At 48.1% G+C, this 15872-nt stretch overlaps 1 protein-coding gene across 1 annotated transcript; it reads right to left on the bottom strand.

Moving 5' to 3' along the window:
* Positions 1 to 124: 124 nt before the first annotated feature.
* onecut3a (one cut homeobox 3a) lies at positions 125 to 15095 on the bottom strand. The gene is made up of 2 exons (XM_076153435.1): positions 14057 to 15095; positions 125 to 417 (listed from the first exon to the last, which is right to left on the bottom strand). Exons 1-2 carry the CDS (start codon positions 15093 to 15095, stop codon positions 125 to 127), a joined length of 1332 nt encoding a protein of 443 aa, XP_076009550.1.
* Positions 15096 to 15872: the final 777 nt, after the last annotated feature.

Genomic DNA, 15872 nt, shown 5'->3' with positions numbered 1-15872 from the left:
CGGTCCAGGCCAGGTGGGGTTTGTCACAGACAGGATCGACCGCCGATTCCCCCCCCGCCCTGCGCCTGTTGTTCCAACCTGGGTCCCCGGCCCCTCTGAAGGCCCTCTCCGCCGCCTCCTCCTCTCAGGCCTTGGAGAAGGTGGTGGCGGAGGTGCCCGGCTGCCCGGGGCTGCCGCCGTGGTCGTCGTGCCAACGGTCCACGCAGCGGCGGCGGGCGTTCATGAAGAAGTTGCTGACGGTGCTGAGCTCCAGGCCGAGCTGCTGGGAGATGGTGATCTGCATTTCCTTGGAGGGACGCTTGTTCTCCTTGAAGATGGCGATGAGCGTGCGGCGCTGGAGGTCGGTGAAGACCAGGCGCTGCTTCTTTGGCGCCGTGTTGCGGTCCTTGTGTTGCTCCTGCTCTTTGCGCTTGCAGGCTTGGGGCGGACAGTAGAGGTGGGAGGGATGGGGATGGGAGTGGGAGGCAGAGAGGGGAAAGGAAAAGAAGCAAGGTAAATATACAAAAGTGATGGTTCTCATGACTAAACAAAGATGGCTGGAGGTGGAGGGAAGTAAAGTAACTACATGTGCCATTAGCCAACACTTAAACACATAAAAACTAGTTTATACACTGAGAGAGACTCTACTGCTCCGTCTCTATTGCCATATTAAAGTTGATTTAAAGCTAATCCATGCCTGCTGCCCAGTGGGAATATTCCTTCCATCCTGCAGAGTGCAGACAGGGAGCCAGCCTGCGGTGAGAGAGAAGGGGGTGTGTGTGAGTGTGTGTGTGTGTGTGTGAGGGGGTGTGGGACTGGCTGTTGCCTGCTAGCTGGAGACACTGCTGTTTGATTCAATATTAATGCAGTTTGAGTCGCAATGGGGGACTGAGTGACTGTTGCACAAAAGTAAGCATTTTGTGTGTGTGTGTGTGTGTATGTGTGTGTGTGTGTGTGTGTGTGTGGAAATGAGAGACAGAGGAGGGGAGTACACACAAGCACATGCACACACACACACATACACACACACACACACACACAAAGGTTTAAGGAGGCGAGATGGGGAGAAACCCGAAAAAAAGTGGAGGAGTAAGACAAAGTGTGTGTGAGAACCAAAGAGGAGCCGGGAAGAGGAGGGAGGGAGGGGCGGGCGAGCGGAGGAGAGAGAGAGGGAGATATTGACCGACTTTGCTGTAGGAATTGGGGGGTTCTCCATAGGGACCAGGGTCAGAATCCCCCCCCAGCAGGTCTACAGTCTGCTACTTCAAACAGAGCCCAGTGGAGCCACTCTATTGAGCTCTGAGAGGGTATTTATAACACACTCCCCACAATACAAACACTCCAGAGGTGTGTGTGTGTGTGTGTACCGGCTGCCCATACGTAGAGCAGCTTTGAAAAGAAAACACTGAGTGTACTCTTTCAGTTTTTGGAAAAGAAGGAGGAGGGAGGAAGGAGGAGGGGGGGGGGGGGCGTTTGTAGGAGCAGCAAACATGAAAATGAATAGTTAATAGAATATTGTATGGTGTGTAAGTGTGTGTGTAAGTGTGGTATTTGTAGGCGTTTTTGCAGTGAATGGTGATGTATAGAAGCTGAGGTCACCGCACCTCTGCAGCCCCTCTGCCGGCCCCCCAGGGTCCAAACCTGCCAGAGCCGACTGCTGCGTGTCCCTCTGTGCTACACTGCCGCCTCGCTAAAATGACAACAAATTAGAGAGAGAGAAAGGGAGAGAGAGAGAAAGAGAGAGTGGTGATGTCCCTGTTGAGATGTCTCCTGCTGTCCACTGCTCCCCGTCTCTCATATAGGGGACGAACCCTCAACAACATCTCGCTGCATGTAGGGACACAGGCTCTCGTGTTCTCACATGAATTCATATGTTCTGGCTTGCTGTGTGTGCTCGTGTGTGTGCTCGTGTGTGTGCTTGTGTGTGCATGTGTGTGTTGAAGGGTGGGGAGGGGTTGATTATGCTGAAGTGGCTGGAGCCAAGCAGTGGCGCTGTGTGTCTAATTACAGTGGAACAGAGCCCATTGATCAGCCATTGCAGTCCAATCTGTTTACTACAGATGTCTAACCTGCACACGGGCCCATCCATCATATTCATATTTCACATCAACACAGCAGCTATATATATCACACACACACACACATACACACACACAGGCTTGAAAATATGCTCACACATATACACATTTGTCTAAAAGCTTGCCTCCATGTCCAGGAAGTGTATTATCTTCGTATAGATATCTTTGATTTACGGCCTTGGATGCTTGTGGGGACGTGATGTCATTTTACGGGTTTGGCCTCAGCAGGTGAGACGCTCGGTAAAGCTGCGAGGAGTCACATAAAGCTCCCAAGACCCTCGTTAGACCCCCTAATTACACAACTATCACATCTTAAGTTTTATCGTCTTAACTCTAATCTGATTTAATGACTTAATAAGCATGTGAAACTATGTGTGGACTCTTATCTCTTCTTCTTCTGCTGCAGTGGCAAAGCAATGGCACTAACCGGGGTGGAGATGAACCGGCAACCTGTCTGTTCAGGGTCAAACGTGCTCACTAATGCCACAACAGCGACTGAATGAAGCTGCTGACTGATACAGACTCAACTCGGTAAGATTTTCAAAATAAAATGCATTTTATTGAAGGTTTGTCATGTTATATAGGAGGATTTGTCTTTTAGCAACACTTAACAATTAACTTGGTGGTATTTGTGTTGTTTTCACGTTTAAGAGATCCTATAAGTGATAATTGGATGGTTTGTTGGCGAGTGTGAGCAGAGAGCTTTGAATACTGATAAGTATTCAGCTGTGAGGATGTTTTTGGTGACTGGATCAGCTCCATAGACGCTCTGTGCAGAGCAGAGGCCCGTTATTCCCCTCTGGCTTTACATTGTGTGTTAGGAGGATTCGTCTCCCAGCAGGACAAAGCGCCTAAACACGGGATCAGGTCTGTGTGATGTCCCAGGAGGGGGGACGAGCCTATAGACCGGCATGTTCTCCTTTTCATGCTCCATCTTTGGATAGATTTTAAAAGCCCGCTGGAGCATCAAAAGAGGTTCGCCGACGCTCCAACAGAGAGCTGAGATCATTGGAATCTGAAATTCTGCAAAAATGTGTAATCGATCAGCTGTAAGAGGACCTACTCCAACTTTTTAACTGTTTCCTTTTGCTCCACCTGATTTATAACTTCTTTTCTTGTTTTTTCTTAGTTTTGATTTCCTTTATCTAGTTTAGCTTCCAGCCACCCTGAGCAGCAGCCATCCATTCTGCTTTGATTCCTTCCCCTGCAGTCTGTTAGTTACTTTTTGTGGCCTTAATTGACTCGGTGTTGTTCCCACCATGCAGATGTGGTTGCTATGCTACCTGACTTATTCCCCTCTGTAAAGCCTTTGATGAGTGATCAAAAGGAAGAGAGGAAACATCTACATTGATCTACTTTGCGTCTCTTTAATTCTGCTCCAAATCTGTGAGCAAAATTACTTTATTCATAATTAAGTTGCATCTTGTTAAACTGGATTTATTCTCTGAAATTCATTTCTGACGCAAATCTAAAATCTCAGCCGACATTTCTTGATTTTTGAAGCCATATCAACGCAGTATAAACCAGCTGATGAGGCGCTTTATCTCCTCTCCTCTTCCTCGGCCGCCAGCTTTACTTGCTGCGCTGCGTTTCGGTCGGCAGGCGTCGCTGTCGGCGCGGGGGGCCCAGGCTGCACGGGGGCGCCACAGTGCGCTGCCTTTGCTACAGGCGCTGGATTTAGTAATCGATATCGATCGATCGGTGAGGAAGGGGGCCCTGATTACTGAACCAAGCTCGGCGTAGAAAAGGAAAAAAAAATCGATGATTGCAGCTTTTAGAGCTACAGTAAGGCAGCGCGCGCGGAGACACACAAACTCCTGCACAAAGGAAAAAATCCTGCTCCGGCGCTGAGTGTTTGCTGAGGTGGACGCCCCGCTGACAGGACACGGACAGAAAACACCGCGATTTACACACGTCTGGACACACACACATACACTGCCTCACACTCTTCACATTAAAAAACATCGCGATTATTTGTACACACACACATATACCTCATATCTATTTAGTGTTATTCTCCACGGAGCTGGTGCATTAATCTGCACGAGCGCCAATCAGGAGCCCGCGTGGATTGAACTAATCACGTTGATAGATCAGTAAATCCCCGAGTTATTCTTCTTTTAGCTTCGCGTCGAAATAAGCGAGTAACCGAATCAAACTTCATCTCGTTTCTTTCCCGATGACATTAATATTCCTCCGCTTCACGACAAACCAAGCGGGGTTAAGAGAAAAGGCCCTGGGTGTTCGATATCGATCGATAGATTCGTGAATAATTCGTGTGTGAAATTCAGTTCGTCCAATTAATTATGCCTCGGAGGTGGGGGTGGGTGTGTGTGTATGTGTGTGTGAGAGAGAGAGAGAGAGAGAGAGATTCGTGAAGGGGTGAAAACGCAAAAACTCTCAGATTCCAAACCAGAGCTGAGGCGGCTGGAAGTAAACCCAATGAGCAGCGATCATCTGAGCCATTTGTAAACTCCTGATCACCTGTTTGTTATCCACCTTCCTCCCTGAAGATCTGAACCCATCTTGACTATTAATAATAATCTATCGATCGCTGCTGCCCTTCCTGCTCGTAATGAAGAAGAAAGTCAAACGGGAAGTGAACGCATCATTCCATGGCGTTATTCACAATTTTCCCAAACTTTTTCCACACACACACACACACATCTCGGGATGGGATCACGCGCTTTCATGCTCGCAGGGATTCGACCTACTTTGATTTAATTAATCTACCGATAAACATGTTTACCGGTTGCGGTTGGACACACTCTCTCTCTCTTTCTCTCTCTCTCTCTCTCTCTCTCTCACACACACACCCAGACACACACACACACACACGCACGCACGCACACCGGAGCTCGTTCATCGCACTCGGATGAGGCTCCACTATAGTTTCCCCTCGTGCCGCTCGATGTTGGTTTCAATCCCGCGTGCTGCTGCATTCCCACTTATTAAAACGACCTCCGGGTTCTTTCTCACGGGCTGGTGCGCAAAGATTGATGGCACTGCGCGCGCCCCCTCCACCTCTCCCCTCCCCTTGCAAGCAGCACGCATGCGTAGCCGTGGCCTTTTCCCTCGCGAGGCTGCGGGGCAGTGCCAAGCCCGTCGCGAGGCCCAAACAACACTCACCCAGCTCAATACTGCTTAATGTAATGAGACGGAATTGGTGTTAATATACTGATAAAGTGACGCCATTTGTTTGTTTGCCTTCCACCGCGAGGCATTTCCACGCCACTCCAATAACACTCAACCGGAACTCACTCAAACAACTTCAAACCTCATCCTCCAGTTTACCTGCACATCCAGCCAGGGATGTATATAGAAAATAGAATTTCTATTTATGGAACAAAACCAGTCTCGTGTTTGGTCACGTGACGAGCATATCCACGCATATAATTCAACCCCCCGGCTCTGTTTTCTGCACTCTAATGTGTTATTAGCAAGCCGCAGTGGGCAACGCTAAGAAATTGCAGAGCTCCGAAAATATCAATAATCGGTAAAGATCTCAGGCTGTGATGATCGCGCTCCTCACGAGGTTTTAGATAATGAAAGGCACTCAGGCATTTAGGTCCATGATGGAGGGAACCTGGGCCCGGGTGTAACGCCGAGTTATTAGTATTATTATTATTTTGGTGCCATGTTAATCACAGGCCTGTATGTGTGTGTGTGCGTTTGTGTGTCATTTACAGTTAGGCGCCGGTTCATCGTTGGAGCGATACTCGGTTATCCGCCCACATTCATCGATTTCACCCATAATTGCTTTGATCAGTTATGCGTGATCAGGGGCAGGTGTTTGTTTGGACTTACACGTGCAGCTGCAACAAGTAAGACACACACACACACACGCGCGCGCACACGCACACGCACTTACCCATTTTAGAAATATACACTTTATTAATTCAAGTCATTTAAGAAAAAGAATGTATTATTGCTTCAAGTTGATCATTTCTTCTAATTTACACACATTTAAAAAACAATCAAATAAAGGTAAATCCGTGATATATAAATAAATATAATCTTATAGAAAGCTTTAAAAGCTCAGTAATTGCACGTTGTCATCACTCCCCAAAATGGATTGGTGGGACATTCGATATTGTATTATTTTAATCGACTAAATCTGCCTCTTTATATTTTGTCTCTTTCTGTTCAAGTTTCAAAATCAGATTTATTTAAAAATGCGTGTTAAATAATAAATATCCCCTATAAATGATCAGCTGAGAAAAATTATACATGAATATATTTGAAATTGGACAACAACATGTTAAGAAAGTGCGGATTCTTACGGTAACCGGACAGTAATTCTCGCGTGATTTGCTTCAACAAAACGGCGTTTTCATGTTATCGCCACTTTTCTCGTATTGTTTGTTGATCCTCTTCGTTGCCATTGAACCTGCTGCATACTCTTCTTCTGCATGTGTGCTGCTTGTTAAATACTGTTTACATCGACGTGGAGACGTTTGAATATAGGATTGTTCCTCTCTCCATAGACAGTACAACTCCCAGACAGGCGTCGACAGAAACATTCAAAGCCTTATTGCAGCAGATAATTGCATTTGTACGACCCACTGTAATATAAAACATATTGCATATAACAGAATTCTGATTATTCTGTAGCAGCGTGCTCACTTTGACTATTTTTGTCAAAACCATGTATTTATTTTATTTTATTTTATCGTCACAATCCTTGTCGCTTATACCGCGAATAAAATTGTGAAATTGTATAACTATATATTTTTAATATATAAATATTTTAGTTTCCCTTCAAATGTTCATCTAAAAAGTTACATATTATTATTAGTGTTAATAGTAATAATAATAACAATAGATTAATTCTTATCATGACAGGCTGATAATATCAAATTTGTTTTCTTGTATCATCAAATCACACACACAGTACACAGCCCACATACACACACATTGAGCCTCACTTGTTTTCCTGCTCACATTTAGAATAAATTACTAATAAGAAACAATCGAGCTTTTCCATATCGGCAGACACATTTCGCGCGCGCTGATATCTTCATTCATTACATTTATTAACGTCTGATACAAAAGGTATATACGTGCTCATATCGATTTATTCATCAATTGATTTCACAGCTGTTTTGTTCCTTTGTTGATTTGTGTGTGGGGTTGTCCAACCGGAGTTTCGGGTTGCATCTGTGGGTACGATAAGCAGTGTGTGTGTGTGTGTGTGTGTGTGTGTGTGTGTGTGTGTGTGTGTGTGTGTGTGTGTGTGTGCGTGTGCGTGTGCGTGTGTGTGTGTTTGCGGTTTTGTTCGGATCGACCACGTCCACAGGCTTACAGGGGTTCCGTAACAAACCATCTGTGTGCGCTCCCGTTTCAGTGAGGCCGAGGCGTCCATTTCATCACACACACACACACACGCGCACACACATCAGGATACATATTTACAGATTACATTTCAGATTATGTCCATTCAGCGCCTGCACGCGCTCTGCAAAAACACCCATTTAAAGCTGCATTGCTCTCAAAATGTTTTCCCCCAAAATTATTAATTCCGTATCATATAACCTTCAAACATCTGTTATTTGTAATTTCATACTATCCCACAATACATTATTCTATTTAATTAACAAATATTTCGCGTTACAAACCCCCCTGAGTGTTTTTGGCAGGATTCCCCTTCCGGATGATACGATTCCTGACTTATTTCCGGGTTGTTCTAGAACTTTCCTTTTCATTTTGTAATCGTAGCCTTCTTTCAATTTCTGCGGCGTAATTGCGTTGCGCTCTGTTCTATAATCTGCGCATTAATCGAGCCATTATCGGGCCTTTAAGAAGCGATGGCCTGTCAGGGGCGTCAGATAAGCTTCAGCGCCGCGGACAGATTAACACGTCCGAGGGAAAAAGTAGCTCTACTCCGTTACTCCGTTACTTTTGTTTACAATTATCGCCAAAGATAAATGAAGAATCAGCCAATCAGTGACGTCTGCTTGGGGGCGCGGATTGATTGTGGCCGTTGCATTCCGATTACGATCAATCTGAGTAGAATAATCGATCAGAGTGAGGGAGGATATGTGAGATCTCTCTTCTGGTTGCCAGATGTCAAATTATCACGGAAATCGGTGCTGTGATTCCTCGCACCCGTGACCGCACAGAGCCATGTAGTCAGGAGGGGTTAGGTGGGGTGTCCTGGTATTACATAACAAGCGGCTCGATCGACTCTGCTCGACCTCTTTTAATTGCACAACAAGCTTTTGCTCTTTGGAACCGTCACTGGTTTTTGTTGTCTTGCGTAAAACCACAGTGGGTCAAAATCCACATCAGGCACTTTAGGCTTCTTTACTGCACCGAGTCCGTTCACATACACACACACACACACACACACACACACACACACACACACACACACACACACACACACACACACACACACACACACACACACACACACATACCGTCCCTGTATTCATTCTCATTATCTTCTTCTTTTTTTCCGCCCCCCCCCCCCCCCCCTCTGTTTTGCCAGAAATAAAGGGACACGCACACACACACCCCCATACATACACACACATGCACACGGCGCCGTTAACCCGTTGGTGCTTTAAGCGCGCGTGCATTCTGTCGACTCTGCCAGCAATTTGATTTAAAGGTCATTCTCTCCTATCGATCCGGTTTGGCGAGGGACGACGGAGGAGCGGAGGAATTGATCATCTAAAATAGAAGAGACGGTATTCGAGACTGTACAGGGTCCAGACCTGTGCTGCATTTATAATTGCTAAGCGCCCCCCCCCCCCTCTCCCCCCCAAACCCCACCCCCCACCCCGTGTGAATTGGAACAGTGTGTGCAGTCTGTACGTGTGTGTGTGTGTGTGTGTGTGTGTGTGTGTGTGTGTGTGTGTGTGCGCGTGTGTCTGTATGTGTGTGTGTTATTCCAATGGCAAAAGCCCAGCAAGGGGTGATGATCTAGTGCGCTGCAGTCTAATCAAATTTCTATTTAAATTACATTATTTTGAATAATAAGTCTGACCCGAGCAGGACAAACAGTGTGGGTGGGATGATGCATATAACGAGCGATGGGAGGTTAAACGAGTGTGCACTGTAAGTCGCCCCGGGGTGTTAATCCTGCACTGTGTCACAGACATAAAGGGGGGGACTCAAAAAACCTGCACCACTGTAACACCGCTGCTCTGCCAACATGCCCCCCCAGTCTACAAGCGCGCAGCCAGGTGTGCAACAAGCCGGCGTGCGCGTTTATTAGCTCTGTTAATGGGAGAAATGGTGCTGCATGGTGGAGATGGAGGAGGTGGAGGGTAGAGTGGGGGTTAGTATGGCTGCATGGCGCGGCTCCGGAGATGGAAAGGAGAGGCCGGGGGAATGGAAATCGATACAGATTCAGGGCTCGCCAGATCGGCCTTATAACAATGTGTGTATGGCGCAGACCGCATTCTACATCCCGATCACATACACACACGGGAGGGAGAGACAGAGAGAGAGGGAGTCAGGGAGGCGACACGTACTGGCTGTGATATTGTGCTCTGCAGTCGTATGGTGATAAACAAAGAGTCTGATAAGGGAAAAAATGGGAGGAAACTATTGGAAGCTTTTGAAACTCGACTTGCATAAGACAAAACAACCAGCTCGATAAACCGGATCGATCCGATTTTGGGGCGCGTTTTTTCTCTTCCATAACCTAAAATGCGTTCAAGTGATCAGCCTCAAATGTAGATTCATGCAAATTCTAACACGTTAAAAGATTAAAATTGACTTTCTTCTCCACGCTGACAGACAGATCACGTTGCAAACCGCGATGTGTCGTTCCCATCTGGTAAAGCCGAGATTTAAACCCAATAGCCCGGGGGTGTAACCCCAAGAAAGGGGCTGTTGCGCTCCCACCAGAGGATTCTGTGTGTGTGCTTGTGTGTGTGTGTCTCAGTATTTACAGCACGTTACTGTGCTTAACGAACAACGCGCCTCTGAAACCACAGCTGCACTGTTTACTCCCCTACATCTCCCCCACACCCCCCACCTCACACATCAATTATTTAAGTACCAATCGATCATTTCTCGGGCTAACATCAAGCCGACTCTTCATGAAAAAATAAAATAAAATCCTGTTTTGGATGATCCCGCATCAATCACATCTTAATACTCCATCCGGTTTAACCCCATTATGCTGCCTCATAGGTGACCAAAGACAGTAGCACTCCTGATCGAACCAAACAAAAAAAATCCAATTTGTGATATTTGTAAGTCAACCACTCCCCCTCCCCAGTCAAACAAATGATGGAGATGCGATCTGAATGGAAGCCTTCGTCCTGGAATGGAAGTAGGGTACAGGACGGTGTGATTGACGCCATTGTGGATTGTAATATCGATCGGATGGGTGGAAGCTGTTGGATGAAATAATGGTGTTTAGGGCCCATATAGCAGAACGCTATTAGCCTGCACGGAGCGGTGAAACTCCGGTTCAGCACCTTGAACTGTCCTCGAACGCAGACAGGAGGAGGAGACGCGGCTGTTTCAGCACCGTGGACAGCGACAGAGACACGCGGATGGTATAGCGATAAATTTAAAAAAAACGGTAGAAGCAGAACGTTCCTTTATAAATCTACAAACAAACACACCGAATCCCTATTGTAAAGTTAAATCAGATTGATATTTCAAACTCAAATGTGCGCAGAATGACAGACTCCAGCCTACATGCTTTGCAATTATTAGTCTGCTCAATACAAATATGTTTACCAGGGAAATGGAGATGCAGCGCGTGTGCGAGTGTGTGTGATGGAGGGGTGGGGTGCGGGGTGGGATGGGATGGGGTCAGGCCTGCGTAAACTGCTTGTAGTCCATTGAAACATGAACAGAGGCCTCCCACCCTTTCTCCTCTGGGTCCTGTGGGTCCTGACCCGAGCACCCTGGCACGCGCTGTGGCCATTCAAATGGTAATAAGCCCAACTGCGCTTTTTTAAGGGTGGTAGTGGAGGTGGGGGGGTCCTTGGCATGCCATGGCACTATCACAAGAGGGGGGGGGGGGGGGGGTCTATATATTGTATATGTATGCGGAATATGGAGACATTTCACGCGTGGACGTTTTGGTGACGAAATTGACTGCGTTGTTGTTTTTTTTGCTGTGATCTGTCTGCAGAAAACAAACGTGCTGTAGGAGTGAACACACTTTGATTAACCCGATGACAGTACACACACATCACACACACACACATACACACAGCCCTATAGGGCATTGAGAACGACCGTGTTTCCCCATTCAGCTATTCCAGTGGAGAGAAAGAAGAAGAAAAAAGGTGTGCAATAGCGTTTTTAACAGCTGCCCTCTTTCCCCCCTTTTTTTCCTCCTCCTCCCCCTCCCTCTCCTCCTCTGCTCCGGGGAGAGACCAATGGGAGAGAGTGCTGAGGCGGGATAATTGATAGATGCACTGGCTATCCTTATCGACCGGGCCTCTATTGACCCGACCAAATACATTGAGATGGAGTGTGGAATTCAACACAGATGCAAAGACGAATTGTTTTCATCGTTAATGCGATCTTTAAATGCCTCACAGTCTTCACTTTACTATCGCAGCAGGTTCAACAACACGAATATGTCTCACGCTGTATGGTACAAATACACAAAACAACCCGGAAATGTGTTTTTATTTTAATATATACCCACAAAAGGGGATGGAATAGCTGCATGGGGGAGAGCCTGTGTGTTATAGGCGTCACTGCATAAGGAGACGTAAAGCGTGAAGGGCACACACACACACACACACACACACACACAAACACACACACACACACACACACTCTCCCTATAGAGCGCGCGTATATAGGCCTATATCTCTGCTGTGTGTTTCGTTTCAGGGCTGGATTGTCATGTGTGTGAGTGTGTGTGTGTGCAGACACTGGCATTTTCGCATTAGCTAAGCAGGGCAGCCTGCATTGATTTGTGTGACTGTGATGAATTTGGAATAGTAATTTGAATTTATTGATTGATGTGGCCGACCGAGTATGGCCCAGCCTCCCTTTCAGCATCGCGACCCCCCTCCCTCCCCCCTCCTCCCCTCCAACTCCCACTCCCAACCCACACATGCACACCGAGGATAATGGTGATTTTAAATGCAATAAGTAAAATGTTGCTCCGGCCATTTACATACAAGTCATTTGTCATTTTGCCTGAATGGTTTTTTTCCCTGAGATCTCCATGGAGACAGCAGGTGACTCACAGCAGCACGGTGCACTTAAATTGCATTCAAAGTAAATTCAAAACAATAATTTATATGTGTGTGTATGAGTGTGTGTGTGTGTGTGTGTGTGTCAGCATTTGTAACATTTATCGTGTCTGGGTCGATTCAAACAGCAGTTTTAGCCCAATCTCCATTCCTCTAACGTACAAACACACACGCAGTGACACACACATTTGTTTCCAATTTCACACCCTGGTCGTGCCCTCATGCTGCTCACACTCACTCCGTCCTCCACCTGACAGACTTGTATATGAGGTGTAGGTGTGAGCACTGTCAATTGAATTGAGGTGTGTGTGTGTTAGTGTGTGTGTTTTTTATCCCGATGCAGGGTGTGGAAGATATAAAACCCCATTGCCCAATTAGCTTTAACAGCAGTGGCACTTAAAGAGACAATTGTGGAGTGTTTAAATCTTTATTTACCAGAACTCCACTAAATGCGCAAAGGAACAATTTACATGCCATTAAGTGCTTTTCAATAGGGCATCGACTGGAACTAAAATATGCCACTATATCTGCTTAATTGAACTGCGCGCTGAAATACGAGGCGGAGGAGCTGATTGACGTTTGGGAGCCGAGAGTCTGAACAGGACCTTTACACAAACGTCGATGAGAGGGGACCCCTAACACACACACACACACACACACACAGCTGGGTTTGAACCCCGCCGCGACGCCTCTCGTTTTCATTTAAGTCCCAGTTAATCAGGTTGTAAGTGTTGAGGGGTTTTAAGAAGAGGAGGAGGAGGAGGGTGGGTGTAGATCGCAGTGTTTAGCGGGATATAAAGGAAGAGATGCAGCGTTCAGAATGGTATAGAAAGGAGTGATGAAGGGGGCTCACAGTCTTCCTCTTCTTTTTCTATCACAGAGTGTTCGTGAGTCAGTGCGCAAATCATAATAAACACAATGTTTCGGTTCTATAGGAAAAAGCCTACGCGGGCCTTGGACCAAGTTTGGAGATAATTACAGGCTGTGCTGGGGAAAAAGACGCATCAGTTTGTGTGCCTGCGTCTTTCACATTCAAATCGATCATTTATCAGCGCGCTGCTCTGAAAGGGGGGGACGCCGGGACCTGGATTATTGATCCGCAGGAGGTCACGCTCCCTCGACTCTTTGGCCATGCAGGCCTCAGACGAGCCTCGTTATGTGACAGCAGGAAGTGCCAAAAGTACTGTAACAGAACAGAGCGACCAATGAGCCCCAAAGTCATATTTGAGCTGCATTGATCTCTCAGCGCGAAGGCAAAGAGCGATTTGTCTGGTTTTACCTCCAAAGTAACAGCTGCAAGATGCAATCAATTTGGTTCACATCCTGATTTGATTTCCTTTGTTTGGCCTCTGTGTGTGTGTTTGTTTGTTGTGTGCTTGTCTGTCTGTGCTCGATCGAGAGAGACACAGAGCGAGAGAGGGAGGGAGGGAGAGAGAGAGCTGGAAGGGTGGTGAATGTGTGTAGCCGTCTGTGCGTAAAATTGCTCTCTGTCTGCGTAAAGGCAACCCTGTCTAAACGTGTCCGGCAGACTGAGTTTGTGCAGCTTTGGCTTGCATCCTGTCTTTTGTTTATATCGCCACCAGTGTTACACACCGCCTGTACACACTATCATGGATTGTTACATCAATCAAAATATAGATTTCCCCCAACATTTAACACCCCAACTGTCATGATGAAGTTTTACTCAATACAATCGACTAATAACTTCTAGTAATGTCTGTTTGAGCAGCTATTGACAGTCTCGCCACATTGACTTCTAATTGATCCCTCCACATCACTCAGGTTGGAAGCTGTCTCCTCACTCACCTGCAAGCCTGAGCGCTGACATCCGCTGAAACTCCGGCTCCTGCAGCCACTTCCACATCCTCCTGAACGTCTCCCGGCCTGACTTGAGTTTACTCCACGGTTTAGGATTCCTCAGCAGGTCGGACAGAGTTCCCTGGGACCGACACAAGATCCTCTGAGCAAAGATGGCCTGGGGGATGCTGTAGCGCTTGAGCTCTGCTGTAATTCGCTGTGCCACCTCCTTGGTGTTTATCTCCTCCACCTGCCCCGACCCAGCGCCCTGGCCGCCTCCCACCACCGCCTGCCTGTCCCGGTCTGATAGCATGGAGCCGTTTGCCTGAGAGTGGGGGTGGCTGTGATGGTGCATGCCGTTCAAAGATGTCATGAGCCCGGCTCCGTGGCCCCCTAGACCCCGCGCTAGGTGCTCCTCGCCCCGGGACAGCATGGCTGCGTGGGTCTCGAAGCCCCCCGAGGATAGCATCTTGTCGTTGGAGAGGTGAGCTCCGGGACCGTAACCGCCGAGACTCTGCTGGGAGCTGTGCAAGGACCCGAGACCGTTGGACAGCGGGGACAGAGGTTGCCCCATGCCGGACATATCTTTGGGATAGTGGCCGTAGAGGTTACTCATGGAGGCGAGGCTTCGGTCGTCCCTCATCAGGGTGAAGCTCCCGCTGACGTTCCCGGCTGTGAGCCGCTGGTGCGCCGGATGATGGTGAGCATGTGGGTGCGGATGGTGAAATTTCTCCGAGACGGTGGATATGGGGGGCAGGTGTTGCAGCGGCGTCAGCGTGGTGTAGGTGCTGCTCAGGCTCATCCCGGAGTCGCACGACATGGTCATCGCCGGGTGCAGGGGAGCAGACAAAGCGTGGTCTGTGCGGTAGTCCCCCGCTCCCTCTAATATCGAGGCCATGCTGGACACCATGGCTGACCGTCCGTGAGACACCAAGTTCCGATGCGACGCCGAGGACTGGCGCGCGTGTGGGGAGTTCATTAAGTCGCCCGTTTGATGGGAGTGAGATACGCCGTGCAGATTTCCAATGTTTTCCATCGTGAGCTCCATCGTTGAAAGGATCTTTATTTCCTCCCCTTACGACACACTCTCGCTCGCTCTCTCTCCTCTCTCTCCCCCTCTCTCTCCCTCTCCCTCTCTCTCTCGCTCCCTCTCTCGCTCTCTCACTGTCGCTCTGTCTCACACTCCTTTCCAATAAATTTTGAACGATTTCAAAGCCACGCCATTGATTGTAGTTGCCTCTCCGCAGTCAATCCAGCATGGTTTTCAAAGATCGGGTCCCCGGCCGCCACATGCATGCAGGACTGCGACGCCAAAAGCTCTGCCTGACTGCGCGAAGGTGTCTGCCTGCGCCCGCCCGTGTTCCTCTCTCGCCGTAGACCACCTTCCACTATACACCCAAAGCGGCGCGCTGCTCTCACTGTGTGTATCGACGTGCCGCGTTCGCGTTAAAGATGAGAGACCGTGCCTGTGCACATGTGCGCGCCCCCGCGGCGTATATACGCTCGCACCCGTGCACTATTCTGTCTGGGGCCACGCTTACGTCACTGCTCCCCCCAACCCTCCCTCCCTCCCTCCCCCCCTCCCTCCCACCCTCCCTTCACTCTATGTCAGACACTCGCTGAAGACTGAACTTTAAAGTCCTCAAAAAGATTGCATTAGACACTTTAAGATAAGACACAGGCGCCATATGATGAGCGCATGCAGCCGCAATCCCTCTGCACTATATGCCGCAACATTTGCCCTGACACGGTGCGTCTCGGATAAGGAGGACTTGCTCCTTGTTTTCGCCCCGATAAAGATGTTTGTCATGGCGCCAGAAACACA

This window comes from Genypterus blacodes, unplaced genomic scaffold, assembly GCF_046128005.1.
Source record: "Genypterus blacodes isolate CSIRO-AG114 ecotype Tasmania unplaced genomic scaffold, CSIRO-AGI_Gbla_v1 ptg000058l_1, whole genome shotgun sequence".
In the NCBI taxonomy this organism is placed as follows: domain Eukaryota; kingdom Metazoa; phylum Chordata; class Actinopteri; order Ophidiiformes; family Ophidiidae; genus Genypterus; species Genypterus blacodes.
Note: the sequence above shows the minus strand (reverse complement) of the source record. Positions and strands in the feature narration are given on the sequence as shown.

What these genes read in the sequence shown, in the direction of transcription:
- onecut3a (XM_076153435.1), bottom strand. Translation starts at nt 15,095, where the DNA reads ATGGAGCTCACGATGGAAAACATTGGAAATCTGCACGGCGTATCTCAC. An exon ending in GTCAGCGCTCAGGCTTGCAG is followed by an intron (nt 418 to 14,056) that starts GTGAGTGAGGAG and finishes GTCCGCCCCAAG; the next exon opens with CCTGCAAGCGCAAAGAGCAG.